Source organism: Glandiceps talaboti, chromosome 4 (assembly GCF_964340395.1).
Source record: "Glandiceps talaboti chromosome 4, keGlaTala1.1, whole genome shotgun sequence".
Taxonomy (NCBI): domain Eukaryota; kingdom Metazoa; phylum Hemichordata; class Enteropneusta; family Spengelidae; genus Glandiceps; species Glandiceps talaboti.
The window spans coordinates 16,118,543-16,137,225 of NC_135552.1; the positions used below are offsets into that span (position 1 = coordinate 16,118,543).

An 18,683-nucleotide genomic window follows, 5' to 3' on the forward strand; every position below is an offset into this window, starting at 1 on the left:
CATGTTGAGATATATTTATATAATTTCTACTACAACACATTGACTCATGTCTAGTAAATGGTACAGCTCTCACAAGGAATTCATATATAATATGAAAATGTCCTTTCTATGATTTTTTTTTCGTTTATACATCAGTAAATTCAACAAACACCTAACTCTCAAATAGGCCTTTCCAAAATTTGCCATGGTGGCGCTCTACTTCCTGTCTGTGTGTACCTTCTGGGTATACATGGTATAGATTACTGGGTTAATCATAGAACACTTCTGCTTTCCTTGATGTCTGAACAATGCGAAAAACATCCCCGATTTTACACTTCTACAGGTGATGATATCCCCAATTTGAGTGAAGGCACTGTATTCTCAATTTCCTGTTTGCAGTCTGGAATGGCCTATAACCTGGAGTTTTTGTGTATATTAAACCATCCCTATCATACTGTGTTGACTAACACTAAGTTAGTTTCTATTGTGTATTTGCATTTTTGTACCATTCTTGCACACAAGAGCATACATTACTCTGCCTATGCAACAAACATTAATAGTGACAGACTGTGTCTCATTAATAGTGTGGTTGAAATGACTAATAACAAAAAATATCTAAGTTCTAATACAAAAGCTTGAGTAAAATATCTTTTTTAGATATTTGTAGAAACCAGGAAATGTTTCTGAACAAGATATTTCCTGATTACTAATACTACTAACATAAAGAAATAAAGTAAATATATATTTAGTTTATGTAACAGTGTGATATGTTATATATCTATTCTTGCAAACCAGAGCAGATTTTTTCCGCTGATGTTAGTAAAATATTAGCCTACCTGTAGACTTGAGAACAACTACCACTACACTATTGTGCTACCCTGAATGACATTCTGATTTTTAAATTGGGAACGGAGCAAAAATTAAAAAAACCCATAAATGTCAGTTAGGATGGCAGAATAGTGTAGTATCGATATCGGTTCAAGTCTACAGGTAAGCTAGTGACATACATCTGTTTGAATTGAATGGTGTTGTAAAGAGAGGCACTGTTGTTTATGACAATGTCCTGAACTGGTATTATGTAGTACTTTATTCATGGTACGGTTTATTCTGAAAAATTCTGACACATGGACTCCAGGAAGCAAGTTAGAAAGAAAGCAAAAGCTGCTATAAATAAGTGTCCTGAAAATGTTGATTATTTCCAATGCAAGTAAATGAGAGTCCCTGAGCTCACATTTATGGAATGTTTGTATAGATGATAGATTATATACTTGCCCAATAGAGCTCACGAGTATAATTCATTACTGAAAAGATTGCAAGGAACATCTTAATTTCAGGTCTAATGTCACTAAATTATGCAGTTTGCTAGAATTGCATCTTAAGGATCAGGAAATATGCATAGATGTCGAGCAGAAAATATTCTCTCTGGAAGACACACCTAATAAGATAGCAAAACACATTCTAAATGAAAATATAACGGGTAAGTATTGTGAAGATCAGGAAAGGACATCCCCTTTACACCCTAATATTGCCAGAGTTAGACTTCTCCACAGCAAGATAAACCTATGTGCATGATTGATTAAAGTTAACGTTCATGTCAAATTTCTATAACAATACATTTCACACTGACTCCTCAAAGCTACTTCTAAATTTGACAAGTTTAAACAACTTTGGAAGATGAGTAGAGCTTTCTTTAATATTCTACCAGGTTCTAATTTTCTTTTCAAAAATAGGACGGCTGCTATGGTATCAGACTTTGTCAAATTCATCATGTCATTATAAACAGTGAAATTCATTGCTTAAAAATGAAAATAAATTCATTTGGTAGATAATCACATAGCTTGTTTGTTTATTTGTTTAGTTTTGCTTCTCAGTGTTGATAATGAATCATCAACTATCTATGAATAGTTTATTTACACTTATAAAATAACATACATGAATGTATTTTGTTGTTGAATTTGAAAGAGAATATACACGTCTAAATTCCATGTGAGGAATTTTTGGATTGTTTAAAATAGGGTAGAAAATGTTACTCTAACGATACAGTTATTTCCCATTTCCAGGTAGGTTATCATCATTGTGCCCTCTAAGCCAATTTGATGTGCCACTGATGCACACAATTTCTAATGACGCACCAAAATTTGGTGTTCCCCTATCTCTTACTATGTGATGACTCACAAGAAATGCCAGTTTTTATCATTTTGACTCACAACGACAAAATTTGGATATCATTAGAGGGCACACTGGTTATCATTCATACAATAAGACTTTGTAGCTATATGTCTTTTGTCCTATATCTGGAGTATATAGTTAGTTGGTACAAGCTGAGGTTATACATTTGTTTTCTCAAGTGTTTAAAAAAATTGCTTATAACAGCAATCAGAGATGAAAGGATTTAGCATCATGTTATTATTAATGCATGCCTTCAATGATATTAAAATCATAGTCAGGCATTGTTAAGGCAGTTGATGGCATAATATGACAGAACCTCATGACACTTGAGTGCAAATGTGGCATAGAGTTCTCTATGGCCATACTTTCGCTCACTGCTATCTCCCCCACAATATGTATAAACTCAGTTTAATCCCCATTAAAAATTGACACCCAACCATGTTAATTCTACTTTGAATATGATTTACACCAATAAATTTTATAACTTACTACTTCCACAGAACAGGGAATTATCTTGTGATTATATTCACCTTTTCCTTCTATTAACATGTAAATGAAGTATAAAAAGACCTTTTTCTCTGAGATGATTTGTCTCGTTAAAAACATGAAAAATACCTAAAGTTTCACCCTGATAAATATTCTGAAAGACTTTTTCTTGTGAATTTGATTCTAAAAATAAAGGAATAATATATACGATTAGGAAAAGTGTAATTATCAGCACAGTAAATTAAAAACCTTGATTATTCGGTCTTAATGCGTTTTCTTCCTATCCTGCTAGGCATTCGCCATGTCACAACCATCAGTAAAAGAGCAAGTGCCGAAATTATCTCCAAGGCAACAAAAGCACCTGCCCAATCATAATGGATAGCTATGTAACTCAGTGGAAGTCCTGATAAGATTGCACCAACTAGAAGAGAAATGTAAAGCACAGTGGGTGAGCATTCAGCCTATGTTCTGTAACACACCAGCTCACAGGTGTAAATATGTAAATGAACCAATGTAATGTCTGTACTAGATTGATATCAAAATCATGTGACCCCCACTAGTTCCTAATGAACCAATAGCATGGGCTGTACTGGATTGAAATAAAAATATGACCTGACCACTAGTTTCTAATGATCCAATAGCATGGGCTGTACTAGACTGACATCAAAATATGACTCACCACTACTTTCTAGTGAACCAATGGTATCAGATGTACTAGATTTAAACTGAAATATGACTCATCATTGCCTCCTAATGAACCAATGGCATGGGCTTTACTAGATTGAAATTGAAATATGACTTACCACTAGTTCTTAGTGAACCAATAGCATGGGCTGTACTAGATTGAAATATGACTTGCCATTAGCTCCTAAAGAACCAATAGCATGGGCTGTACTAGATTGAAATAGAAATTTGACTCACCACTAGCTCCTAAAGAACCAATAGCATGGGATGTACCAGATAGATGCTGAGGTGCATGTTCAATAGTTAATACTCCAATCAGAGCTACTGGTCCAAATGTACAATTACCTATCAGAAAGCCAAGTATTAGAATCCACATCTGGGGAGGAAAAAAAATTGGCCGTTAAAATATTACAAAAAAAACTCCTATTAGTAATTGTTATAGGCTACATTATTAATATCAACAATGATTTGTTAAGTCAATTAGACTTTTTTCTTCTTTTTCTTCTTCTAGGAATTGCTCCCAGCAATTTTCTTTTTTTATGCAGACGTATACCCGCAATCACGCTGACTTAAGAGCATAATAATGAGTACCACAAGTTGCTAGATTAAAAGTGGGGCAATGGACTTGTGTTAGTAAAATTTTAATATATATCAATGAACAAATGTTATTCATTAAATACACATAAAGACCAATAAATGCAACAATTCTGCAAAATTGTCAGTCTTTAAGAATCTGTCGGTCTCAGACCAACATTAATTTCACACACCGCTACTAAGTTGTGTCTGTATACTGACACTTATCTGGATCACGATGTAAAATATCACATAACCAGATGATATAAATTGGATAATTAACTACCATTATCTTACCCTAGAAGACTGAGCATCTGTCCAGAATACAAGTAAATGTAGCGATATTACTAATACTAAAACAAATCCTGCTAGTACTGGATACCTGGCACTTCCTCGTTCCTGAACACCATACTGTAGTTGATTAAAGAGGGAAGAGATATAAAGATATTATAATTCTATCAACAAATTTTCACTTTTCACCAAAATGAAGCCAAGAAATGCCCTACTAAATTTTGGGCCAGTATGACACCTTATATTTTTGACGTTCAACATTTTTTTTTACTGAAAATCACCTTTTTAGGAAATTTTGCATATCATGGATTGCATAACCATTTCTTGGCATCCCTTGAAACTAGAATGTCAGGCCAGTCTGCCAAGTAGTTTATTTGAAGTTCAACACAACCATACAAAATATAACACCAAAGAACGTTCAAAAGCATTACCTTGGCAACCTGTCTATCTGTAATCATACCAGCTGCAATACATCCAACGGTAGCACCAATTTGTAGTGAACCAACAAAGGCACTTGCTGAGAAAGAATTAATAGTTCATCAAAATATTTAATAAAAAGTTGATTCATTCTTATCTGTTTACTAAAATCTGTCCCTCTAATGCTAATAGACACATACATAAAGACATTCCACAGTAAAATGTCAAATATATTTCTCTTGTTCTCTAATTCTGACAAGCCAATATTTCTAAACTTTAATAGCAAAACAGTTAAGAATTTATTTTTGCAATGGCCGTACTCGGTTCTTCAATTTGGTATACAAGTGATCATATAAAACTGCATCTGATATTCGCGACTGTTCCTCATCACTAAATACAAGTAATGTTTTTGTTTTCTTTGGCTACTATATGAGCTCACACAAACACAAATTTCCTGCTTTTTAAAATGGCTCTCTCTGTTTTAAAAGACAGAAACTGTATTCTATATTGTTGCTTATCTCACTTCTTAAAATTAAAGGCCAGGAATTCACATCATAGGTTCTTGCAGTAGTGTTATCATACCAGTTGGGCCATAAGGATTGCATACAAGGATTGCATTTTTTGTTTATTTATTAATCTTTCATATACAGACACCATTTCATTTCAGTGCATTAGCACTGTTCTCCCAATGGAACCTGTTGAAAATACAATCATACTTTTGTTCTGGACCAACTTAAACTGTAGCTCTGCCCACAGGTGGAGGGTCTATGCTCTGCCTGACAACTGTTTTTCACACACCTTTTCTTTAATCCAAAGTAGGCGTAAATTTACAGTGACTAATGATTCACAAGTAATATTATAATAACATTAACTTACAATATTGAACTCCAAGACCAACTTCCTGTGTAAAGTAGAGCTGACACCAGTCTAAACATCCACAAACTGCACAAAATGTCACAAGATCTACTAGCAATATTACCCACAGGAATGGACTGGTTACCAAATCCCATACTGTGTCATCACCAACAACTTCAACTAAAAGACAGGGATTTGTATTGTGAGAATTTGTAAATGAGTTTATACATGTTAATTTGATTAAATAATATGGTAGCATAATAATAGATTGATATAACTAGAACACTGTCATGTGTGAGTGCAAAGTTTTGAGTCATATTGAGTTGGCTGTGAATTTCTGTATACATATATGTGAGGGGACAGGCCCAGACTATAGCTGCAAGCTATTTCCTGACTCCCATTTACCCACTGTTATATTTAATTGGGGTAAATGAACTAATTATCATTTATTTTAAAGTTGGCATACTTGCATGACTGCTTGTAGTGTTCTCCATGGCTGTACTTTCAAGAGCATACAGCGAGTGAAAATATTGGGAAGCAGAAAACACCACACACACGAGTGCCAATACCCCCGAGTACATACTGGCACTGAAGCAGCATGGGGTTCTGTAGTTATCACATAGGTTTATCCAAAATATAAAATATGTGTTAATAAACTATGTGTTCACATGGATTCATGAATATGGAATAAGTGCATGCATGTATTGGCATCCACCGGTACAAATATCTAATAACGAAACAAATTACCAGAGCAATATTGCATACTTTATATCACTTTACCTTTCTCGCTTTTCACCTTTCCACCAGTATCTGTTGATATATTTTCCAACCCTACATCCTTGGGAGAATTTTTAACAACTAGCAAACACAGGAATGCTATGATTAAAGAAATTACACCTAAAAATCAAACAAAAATGAAGTTCATTTGCATTGTCACCCTATATTTTCCCAATAAAGTGTAAATTCATCCATGTATTTTGAGGAACTTATGTACATGTTCTGTATGCAAATGGAATGGGCAACAATTAGAGATTAATCCCAATATTTTTCTTTGTTCAGCGAGCCTTAGGTCATGGGCATTTTATGGCTTCTTGAAGTAAGATACTGAGGTATACTATAATTGTATCTGTGTATGCTTTATACAATAATTGATTTGAATGTTTGCCTCATATTTAGGGCACTTCACACATGTAGCGGAATGACCAAGGTACAAATCCAATATTATTTACTCAAATGTGTTCAACTTGGCTTGTGCATGTTATGAATAATTACACAGAAAGTGAACATACTGTAAGCCTGGAAATGTTCGATAAAGCCACATTTTCACTTATTTCGCTGGACAATAACAATGCAAAAATAAGTGGTAGTGACTAAAATGTCTTCTTGTACATAAACACAATGTACCAGTCTCATAATTAGTAAAAATTAGTCTTCAAGAACTAGTTGAAGACTGCAAAAAAATGGAAAATTTTCCAGTGAAAATATTTAGGTTTATAGTAATTAGACTGTGACAAATTGTGACTTTCTAACTGAAAAAGATTTTACAATCTATTGTACATACCTTGCGCTTGTAGACAAACCCTCCATCCGTATGAAAAGGCAATCATTGTTGATAAGGGTGGTGCTAACACTCCTGATACATTCATACTTGTGGACAAGATACTCCACCAAGTGCCAAACTGAGCAGGTGCAAACCACTGCAGAGAGCAATTAAATGATAGTTAAAATAAAGTTATTAATTTCCATCTCAGATGTCAAATCTCATTTATTTGTGATTACTAAGTTAAAGATGTTCTCAGAAAAGCAAATAATGGCCACCATCATACCAAAGGAAGATAGGTTGTTGTAAAAATATTGTTGGTTGTCTTGAGTTAGAGGTAGATGGACATCCACTGCAATACAATTGGATCAATATATAAAATATATTGAATAATTCAATGATCTATGACATGTTCCTGATGTGGACTGACTGGGAAAGCCTTGACTGTTCAAGAGCAACATGATAGCAAGTGTTCAACATAGGCCTGTCACATATAGTCTTAAACATGCATTGAATTCTGCAGAAATGTTTGCATATGTGTAGATGTGTCTGCATATGTGCCTATAAAAATTTTTTTTTTAAATGTTATTGCTGATACTAGTTACTACAGTATGTTCATGCAGTGTATTCAGTTAGCCTGACTTGTTTTATTGTTTATTCCATTTCAACCTAAATATTGTCACTGGACATGTATGGACGAGAATTGGGTAATTATGTTGGCTTTTCAATTGATAAAACAACTTTAGTATGTTTTTCTGCTTGAAAAAACAAAGTAATCTATATCAAGTCCTTGTTCATATTAACTCAATACATTGCTAACATTGAAAAAATGTATAAAACGTTTCTTTAGTACGTACACACACAATAACAAACTTTTTACACTTTTTGCAAATTTATTGAATTACCAACAAGAAAAACATGGTAAAGTTGTTTTACCAATTAAAAATCCAAAATAAATACCCACTTCTCATCCATATTGGTCACTTTAAGTATCTGTTGATAATTTACAAACAACTCTGAACATGTTTAGTACAAAATGCAGGTTTCACAACTTGTATTATATATGTGTGCAAGTCTGGACTGGTTTGTTCACTTTACTGGACTATTTTTAGTTTATGGAGTTTGTGCCAGTCTTTTGTGTTTTGGGTCTATCTTGTCAATAAAAGGTCCAAACAAATAAATAGTATAATTTTGTTTGCCTGCTCTTTTCATCATGTCATCACGAAAATATGTATATATCATGTAAAATATGGTAAGTGACATGAAGTAAGTCTGATAATGATATTAATGTTCAGATGGCTCATCATCAGTTGAAAAAACTTAATATTTTCACTTTCATTTTTGACATCATAATCTATATATATAGCGTCTCTATTGATGACAATAAGAAGGAAGTGTACATGATTTAGCAAGAAATAAAAAAAAAGTTACCAGTTCACGTTATGCCAAGCAAATAAATCATGTGATGAATTTTCAAAAGCAGGTAGGCATAGTAATAAAATATATTTTAATTCTTATTTTTGGCAGGTAGTTATGACATCTGTATTTTGTATGTTATTTTCAAAAACTTCTGATTTTATATGTCAATTTTGAATATCTATATTCCCACTGCATACAACAATGTAAGGAATACCTGGTAACAGAGGAAAACTAACTAGGGTCAAATAATCATAACCACACGGTAATTTTGTTTGAACAAATGAATATAAGACAATGCCAGAATGAATATTACAAAATTTGATAAAACGTTACCTGTCGAAGGATTTTACCACATGCCGGCCAACCACCACCCTGTACTAGACCATTGACAAACCACAGAGCAGCATAGACAGAGATAGAATCAAAGGCTGTAAATAGAATATTTACTGCACCACACAAAGCCAAACCTACAGACAGCATGATACGGGGACTCATCTTATCCACAAAGATACCGCTAAGAAATTTACTGATACTGTAGGCGGTCATCAAACTGCTGCTGATCAGACCTACAGAGATATAAGATATGAAAACTCTATCACCATACTAGATTGTAAGATACTCAGTACTAGTATACCATGTACGAGGCAAGTTAAACAAAAAATATGGAATATATACTCTGGTCGTTCTGCGTCACAACAACATGTGTCTACATCATTGGTGCTGCTGTGTTCAAAATATGAGTCAAAACATTCAAATTTTCTTTGATAATACTGGTGCTGGTGTAATTATGTTATTCTCCAATATTTTTCTTCATTCAGTCAGAAAATACTCGTGACCACCTAAGGGTTGTCACTACTTGTCTCACGACTCGTATTGAAAAAGACCCCTTAGGTTACTCATATTTTCCTTGATGAACAAAGAAAAATATTGGGGAATAACATCTAATTGTTCATAAGATTTTGTTGTGTAAGAGATCAAATTAACTCACTTCTAAGAAACTCTGTACAAATAAGTCCTCAAAAATGAAATATGAAATATAGAATTACTGTATAACTTCCACTGAATTAAGCAATGTCTACCTAAAGTAAAGTCTAGCAGCTGCCATTGTTAATAAATCTTTATGTAAACTGGACTCTAATTTCACTATGTGCAGTTAAAATAACACGATGACATTTTATCAAATATTGTTTCTGTCAATTGATGACATATAAACATATACTGGTATCACAGCAGAGCCAAAGTAGAATTAAAGACGTTTTTTCACAATTGTGAAGCCATGCAAACAATGTTGATAAGTATTCCAGCTATGTTTACTATTTTGGTGTACTGACTATATAGCATGGCTCTTATATGCTATTGTGGGTCTATGCTTACATGTCCCCTAATGAGAGCATGGAAGACTCTGTAGTGAAGAAGTCTAGAGTTAAGCATAGTAAAAATGAAATCTGTTTGCGAGTTCGATTTTATCAAATATGCTGTTTGCTTTTTTCGTAATATTTTTAGGTTGGGAAGAATCACAATTCAGGAGATCTGCTTACCAGTTCAGTTTTATATTTAAAAATTGGGGGGGGGGGGACATTTTAAGTTAGGAAGAACCTCAATTCGGGAAAATCTGCTTACCAATTCAGTTTTATCAAATATTTTTTGTGTAATATTTTTGGTGTTAGGTTGAGAAGACCTACACTTCAGGAAAATTAAACTTAAAAACAGAGTAACCTGAACTTGTAATCTTATCCCTTGACTTGGGTTACAGCCCTGAGACAGAGTCATACTGGTATGGAATAAAAACCATACATATATGCAATTATAATTTACATTCTTATCATAATTATAATATTATAATATCTATCTAGCTCGAAATAAGGGTGATCAAAAGGGACATCTCACTAAAGATTACAAAAAAAATGTTGACTTTGTAAGACAATTACTTTCTGATTTGGGCAAGTATTTTTTAATTTCTACTTGTCCAGTGGGCAAAAAAATATTTTTCATTACCTGGAGCCCTTCTTATCATAATTATCAATATTGTAGGCATTAATTGTCATTTATGTTAATTGATTCCCAAAGTGAACTTTTAAAGTTGATATAAACATGTAACACTACCATTTTGTGTTGTTATATAATAGAGTCACATGACATAAGTTTACAATTTGAAGTTAAATTTAATCAGTTTTAATATGTTATGCTGTACGACATGAAAAGATAATGATAAAATGTGAGCTACGAATGTATTTAGTCTGTTTACAATTTTTGATTTTATAATAATTAATGTTACTGAATGGTAATTTTTCACAGCTACTCTCATGTTAATCTATAATTAATTCATTTACTTTATGTAATCACAGCAGTGTCCACACAGTGTTAATGATGTAATAAGGGTTACTGGGGATGTTGATAACAGCATACACCCTGGAGATCTAAGATCTATGATTACAGTTGGGTCAATGAGTGAGATAAACTAAACACTGCTATGAGTTTAGTCTGTAAGATATACCACATTTGTGCCACGTGTATGCCAGCCATCAGCTTCCCTTCACTGGTTTAGAAGCACGATAGGGCTTAGAAACACAATGACGATGGACATGTCTTAGTTGAGTGAAACAATACCATTTAGAAATGTCAGTGTATACATGAACAATGTATCATCTGGGGTTATGATAGGCAACCATAGGCATGGTTACTCATCTTCATTATCTAAGATAGGATATTCATGATCTTATATCTATCAGCTTGCAGAATTCTTAGAGCGATTCTAGAATTTTGTAGAAATCCGCCTTATTTTACCCCTTTCACATATCGACCAAATATATCAATATTATCATCGATAATTTATTTTGTTCTGAAAAATATCTACGTGGTCCTAGAAATCTGTGTCATTTTACCCAATTTGTATATTATCGGCGAAGTAAGTCAATAATATCTCCAAATACGTCAATAATATCAGTAATTTAATTATAGCCTGAAACATATCTCGAGTCACAAGTGTCTGTGATGCAAATGTAACACCTGCATCTTTCTATCATGTGTGAAATTCAAACCATATGTTACTTTACTTTTACTTTTAATTCAACTCCGGCAATTCAACCTATTATTGCAACGTTGCATGTATCTAGGCGACAGATAAAGGATGTCTTCTCTTACTGCAGCCACACATCAACGCGTAACGTAAGGAGTAGTCCTGCTTGCTGGCGGATCGGAGTAGTCGAGACCCGATTCTGACAATGTATCCCCTTCGCATACAGGGGCATTGTCGGATCCCTTACCCCGTCTGCTTGCAGGACTAACATAAGGAGGGAGAGTCCTGTTTGCAGGTGGAGTACGGAACAAGATTCTTACATTGCTCTATGGAGAAGGAAGCTAGGAGGACAACGTCAGAATCGAGTCACGACTGCAAGCAGTGCTATCGCAAGTGATGAAAGGGGCGGAGGGGCATTTTTATTATCTTTGGCCTTCAACTTCAAGTTGGCCAGGTCCACGCAGAGGTTAAACTCAGAATGTATAAATGGTACTTACCTAATTCACTTTTACTGATGTCCATCTCTTCAATAACATATAACATTACATTTGTAAACGATTTTCTAGTTGCTATGTACATGATATATGCAACGTACATTGCGCAGAATATGCTGGCTTGATATCTACCGTACGACCCCATTGTCGACATGTCACGCGAAGTAGTGTAATCACTTCGCGTAGATAAACTTCACCGGCTTGTACTATTGTTAGACACGTTACGGTAGTTTTCGACGCTGAGTCATTCAAATATTGTACAAATAATAGTTTGCCGTCTTAGAATGTGTTTTTCCTGATGGTAGGCATTCATGGGCAGAGAGCTACACTTCAAACTTTCCTCCTTATTCAGACGACACTGCGCCGTTGATCAGATCCGAACATGGAATTACACGATAACCTTTGGCCTTCGAAAGCTTGATGTAAGTAAACAGCTGATAGGTGGCGCTGCGTGGCGTGAATGTGGCCAACAAGGCCAGTGAACTTTATTACACCATAGACCCCCTATGATTACACTACGTATATACACCACAACGTTCTGCATGCATGTTGCTAATTAAGAAAATAACCAAAACTAACAATTTCAACAGACCAAAATCAAGACAAAATAAAACACTAATAAACATGTTAAACATATTAATTCACCGTTTCTAGCACAATTTCAAACAAGCATAAATAGACAGTGTTTTGTGATATATTGATAGATGTGGTATACTGTTATCCATGCATGTATATATATTTATAAATATTTTAACACATTACAGTTATTGTTTGTTTGTTTGTTTGTTTGTTTGTTTGTCTATCTATTGCGAGCAACACTACAAATTAAGCGCTGGGCCCCTTTGCATCATAACATATGAGAGCTGAGAATTACAATTAGTAGGCAGCCTACACGGAGTGCATTTCAGAATGTGATGCATTTTTGACATGTTTTGCCGTACATAATCATATGAATTGGTATGGGAATGCAATGTAATATAATTAACTAGAGAATGTCACTCTAAGATTTAAAAAAAGTTATTTAATTGTTCTACCGTGACACTATTTAGATATTTATCGAACAATTACTAGCTATAGGCCATGCACCCCGTATCATAGAATACATCTATCACAACGCACACGTGTATGTGGAGAAGAGAAATAATGACACATTGTGCTGATATAACGTCAGAGCAGTTTTTTTGAGTGAACACTGAGGGGAAATAATATATTTATGTAATACCGACGTTTAGATGTATGTAAAAGTGGGGGGGGGGGGGGTCATTAGCTGTCTATGAAATTCAATGTTTGTGCAAGGTAGTAAGTTTCTTTCACCAATACCGTATCGCGTTTGAAACAACCATGGGGAATTACTAGTATAACAGAAGGACGCTTTGAATAGTAATTTGTACACCTCTAGGTTTTATTGATTTATACGTTATTCTTAACTTCTGGAAAAGAATAAGTCTTGATGTATTTAAAAAACACTTTCTTGTATATAAATTATTCAAATCTCCAGATATTCCCTTAGCCTCCCTTCTATTCTATAGCTGCTGTGAGAAAGTTAATAAAGTATAAACTATTTAAAATAAACTCTTACATTCATTGGTGTTAGTGCACCTGTACTTAATTCTGTATTTCTCATGACCAACTGACTTTAGCCTATACGAAAATTCTTCAATCTGGCGAAATAAAAAAATGACGCCCTCTACGGCAGGATTAGAAAAAATATCATAGCGTCACTACACACCGTCATATTAGTCCCATGAAGCGTATCTGAGCGAAAATTACCGTTTATTGTTGAAAATTGGGAACTGTTATAAAACAAATGGTTCAAAATTTTCCTCTGACTTTAATTGTCATTTCAAAGTTATTCAAAGTTATACAATTATGAATCATGAATTACGTACAATTATGAATTAAAAGTATCACCAACATGTACTTATTTTTTTTTTAGAAGACTTGTTATAAAACGTTTATTTTAATTACAACATACCGACTCAGACCCTAATTCGTCTATCAGTCTGTCAGTCTGTCTGTCTGTCTGTCTGTCTGTCTGTCTACGTCTGTCTGTCTGTCTACGTCTCTGTCTAAATATCAATCCACTCACTCACTCACTCACTCACTCACTCACTCACTCACTCACTCACTCACTCACTCACTCACTCACTCACTCACTCACTCATCACTCACCCATCCATCCATCTATCTTTCCATCTAATCCAATCCATCCCTCCATCCATCTGGTGAATATGAAATTGTCATACGCAAAAATGAAAATTACAACTTCTCGTCAGAACGTGGTTAGTCTGCGAGAGTTGACAAACTACAGTCACAATATATGCATAATTATGTAAATGCTTTAAGTTCATTTACATCATTTATCATTTATCTACGAATCTACGATGATGATCTGGTGGGTGGTATAACAGCATTGAGACACATGTTTGTTTCATCAACCAGGTCGTAAAATTTAACTGATGATCGTGATGGCTCGTTTCATTGCTGGGTTGTAACACTGACAATACTTTTGACAGTAGTTTTTGTCATCCGCCGGTTGCTTTCTGCTTATTCAACACTTGCCAGGCCTTGTTTTGTGTCTGAAAGGAGAGATATAAAATTCAATCATGTGAGATTAAAGATATCGTCGACACTTTCTGGAAAGCCAATATACAATTGCAATGTATCACAAAGAAGTATCAAGCTTGAATTTAACTATTGGGGCGATGGTAACATTATATAAAAAAAAAACAATTTCAAACCAATTGGTTTAGCCGTAATACAAAAGCTTACTTGTATTGTTTTTCAAGTCATTCAGATAATTTTTTTTATGAAATTCGATTCCCGTCGAAGTGTCGTTCATACTCTTAATTTTCTATGTCTTCACACGATAACTTAGGGACTCGACATGAATAACAGGGGGAGAGGTCGGGCCGATAGGAGAGAGGGTCAGTGGTCACAGTTTGTCATGCTAGTGTTTGCGGGGGGTAAGGAGGTCAATATTTTTGTGTAATATTGTTATCACATATACATTATATATATATATATATATATATATATATATATATATATATATATATATATATATACATGTATATACATGTATATATAAATATATATATATAAGTGAATAAATGAATGAAGAAAAGGTGGCTTGGTTACTTCGCATCCACCCACCTGACGAGTGTGACCAGCTATATATACTGGCCATACGAAACAAATTTGTAGTGGAGAATCGAATGTAACAAAGTAACCAAGCCACTTTTCTTCATTCGCTTATCAAGCTCTACATCCGTATCGAACACTGTACACAAGAAGATCTCAAACCATACATTTGTATATATATATATATATATATATATATATATATATATATATATATATATATATATATATATATATATATATATATATATATATATATATATATTAATGACAGGAAGAGGAAGCTTAGAGGGGATCAACATTTTTCACTTATTGAACTCAAGTTCTGATTCAGAAAAACCTCGGAACCCTCTCCTATAATTTATGTCCGGTTACTAAGAAAATGAAATTTGACCTACCGTTGTGTTTACTATCATTGGATGTTTGTTTATCTGTGATTTCAGCCTCTGTACTAGGCTCTGTACCTAGAAGTGAGGATAGAGCAGGGAGTGATGTTTGTACATGATTTTAAACAACGTACGTAGTACCTAGTTTTGTAAGTAAATATTTCCTATAAGTTTAAATTTTTCGCATATGTTTGTATTTTTTCTATATCAATCTTGTTTTCTTCAATAGCGTTATTTTTTTTGCAGTCGAATAATTAGAAAGACTATCGGTAGAATTTTATACTTATGATGATAAAATTAGAGTGAAGTTTGACATTGAACGTTGATTGGTGGACGTTAATATGTACTGTGACGCATATTTCACGTGAATTGCGCGCCATACATGTATCATGTCACCGCGTTTGTCGGATTTGTGCATGGAATGTAACTTGGTAAACGTTGCCTTATCTGCACCTTGAACCATGCAAGTATTAAGCGATATACTTCCATGTCTGCACAAAGTCCTAAACTGTATTTTATCACGTGATTCTGCCAGTGAATGGAAAACAGCGTCTGTGTTTTATATTAATTAATGACGTCATTGTATGTACAAAGCAGACAACAATTTGTAGTGACATTATCTACGCAAATAGTAACGATTTGGGTTTAATGAAATTAATCATAAATTAATTAATTAATTATTCTTTTCATTGTTTGGTGTTAGGGTGTCAATCACACACGCGATGTCTTCCCAAATTTGCATCTCCTCTTTCTCTAATGTACATTCATGAATAGAGCAAATATTCAAAGTCCCAAAACCAACTTGTCACGTCATTCAATGTGCCCACAGAGAGAAATTGTCAGATGTAAGTTGCAGGGATGATTCGTGATCAAGTACATGCTGGTACGAACCTACAGCTAGCTAGTCAATCATTACATTCCATGATGTGCTATAAAATGTATACGAGCAGATTTGATGGTTAATAAACTGCTGTGACGCACCCAGAGCGTGTACTCATGTTACATATCTCAGTTATTTCGTCATCATGTGTGCCAAACATTTTTTAAAAACCCGATCATATTAAAATCAACCATTTAACACTACAAACAGACACATGAAATGTAGTTATTTACCTCCAGAATTTCTCTCCATTATCAATTCCCTTGTGTCTGCTGCTATCCAGAGACCAAGTGCTTGTAATATTTGATCCAGTACAGCGGTGATCTTATTGAAGTCCTTATCGTAACTCTTCGCTTTATTCCTTTTCTTGAAAGAACTTAAATCTTCGTATTCCTCGACAAACTCTTCAATATCCTTGAAGCATTGCTCGACTGTGCTCATGATTGTCATGAAATGCTCATATCTGGGACTGCTAGTATCAGGCGGGTTCATGATTCTCAACGTCGGCTCTACAAATTCCACTCTCGATACAAGTAAATCACTCTTTGTATCGTTAGTTTTTGACTTTTTACCTTTCGTCCGAATATTTGAACATCTGTTTAGCGCGGCTAAGCATATGGCTGTCATGGTTCAGTGCTAGTGTTGGCGGTACGGTGATCAGTGTTGATTGGGATATTTGTCGTTCGGTACGTATAACGCCGTGTTGATGATATACCTAGTGTTTGTACTTCTAAGGGTAACAGACCTATCAATATCACAGTATCTCTGGGTATTTATTAACTTAATGTTCTGTCAACGATAACAAAATGAGGGCATAACCACGCATGTGATAACGCAAAATCTAAACTTCCTCTGTAGTTATCTATTACTTTGTAAAATTGAGTCATCAATCGACAGAGTTGGTTTCCAATGGTTATCCAAAGAAATACGAAGTTATCCGAGTAATGACTAGGTACGGCCCGGGATATTTACAGAGAAAACCCAATGATTCAGCGTTATGCATGTAATAAGCAGTGAACCAAATTAAATGTCTACGTCACTTCTGGTACAGGGTACGATTCAAAGTGCACATCAAAAGTAACGACATACATATACATACACACGCACGCACGCACACACGAACGCATACATACATACATACATACATACATACATACATACATACACACACGCCAACACATACATACATACATACATACATACATACATACATACATATATAAATACATACATACATACATACATACATACATACATACATACATACATACATACATACATACACAATGGAAATAAGTTTTAATTGCTCTGTTGTGTTATCCTCGGCAATACTTTTAAATTTGTATGTTTTTACTTTATTTTATTGCCAAATAAATTCAAATTCAAATTCAAATACATACAAACAAACAAACAAACAAACAAACAAACAAACAAACAAACAAACAAACAAACAAACAAACAAACAACAAATTCGGTCTCTACTTTAACATTTTACCTAAAGTTCATGTCGTCTAGTCGTATCTCTCTTGCCTGTGGAAACGCACAAGAAATACAAAGCACCCCCACAAACACACACACACACACACACACACACACACACAGAGGCATAAACACTCTCATACACAACCACACATATACGACCGGAACGCTAATCCGGAACTGTAACTGTGGCATATGTACCTTACTCTGTTTGACAACGATAAACCATGGGTACCATATGCACTGTGACACACCTTGCGTCAATAAATTAAGGGTAAATTAAAACTAGGTTTATTTCCCATCGATCAATAGTATAATTAATGCATTATGTGATGAAATTTAATATATGATAGAATTACAACTATATATATATAATACACTTTTAAAAGCCTGTTTTGAGAAAGACTATAATCGAAATGTACTGAGTTATTGATTGTTGAGTTTACACAATAAACCTTCACCTTTTAATACAAGAAGTCATTGTTGAGTTTACGAAGGGTCAACCATTGTTTACGTCACGGGGCAATATTTCAAAATCTTTAGCTACACAATGTCAATATCGACGATTATTATGTGATTGTTAAAATTCGAATACTGCAATAAAAACAAAGCATCTCCGGCGGGATTCGAACCCGCAGCCTCCGAATTTCATACCTGCTAGAAGTCCGACGCGCTATCCGTTGCGCCACGGAGACCTGAATGTCTTTCACCCATTTGAAATGAACCATGACAATAAATCAATAAAATATTATCCTCTATTTACGTAAACAATCGGCCCAAATGTAGACCAATTTTCATTCATTTCACTCTTGGATATAAAGGGATATTCAAAATTTTCCAACTTTGGGTTCTGATGAGTCATTTTATGATT

At 34.3% G+C, this 18,683-nt stretch overlaps 1 protein-coding gene and 1 non-coding gene across 2 annotated transcripts; both read right to left on the reverse strand.

The window, feature by feature from the left end:
• Positions 1–1,846: 1,846 nt before the first annotated feature.
• Positions 1,847–12,077, reverse strand: LOC144434552 (glucose-6-phosphate exchanger SLC37A4-like). Its single transcript, XM_078123019.1, has 9 exons — positions 11,927–12,077; positions 8,747–8,979; positions 7,016–7,151; positions 6,235–6,351; positions 5,476–5,634; positions 4,614–4,699; positions 4,189–4,302; positions 3,556–3,694; positions 1,847–3,055 (listed from the first exon to the last, which is right to left on the reverse strand). The coding sequence occupies exons 1-9, from the start codon at positions 12,075–12,077 to the stop codon at positions 2,889–2,891; spliced, it is 1,302 nt and encodes a 433-aa protein (XP_077979145.1). The 3' UTR covers positions 1,847–2,888.
• A 6,346-nt stretch (positions 12,078–18,423) lies between these two features.
• Positions 18,424–18,507, reverse strand: Trnar-ucu (transfer RNA arginine (anticodon UCU)). The gene is given in 2 exon segments: positions 18,424–18,459; positions 18,471–18,507. It is a non-coding gene; the product is annotated as a tRNA-Arg (tRNA).
• Between the last annotated feature and the right edge of the window lie 176 nt (positions 18,508–18,683).

What these genes read in the sequence shown, in the direction of transcription:
- LOC144434552 (XM_078123019.1), bottom strand. Translation starts at nt 12,077, where the DNA reads ATGTCGACAATGGGGTCGTACGGTAGATATCAAGCCAGCATATTCTGC. An exon ending in GGTTTGTCTACAAGCGCAAG is followed by an intron (nt 6,352 to 7,015) that starts GTATGTACAATA and finishes TTTGATTTTTAG; the next exon opens with GTGTAATTTCTTTAATCATA. An exon ending in CAGATAGACAGGTTGCCAAG is followed by an intron (nt 4,303 to 4,613) that starts GTAATGCTTTTG and finishes AATCAACTACAG; the next exon opens with TATGGTGTTCAGGAACGAGG.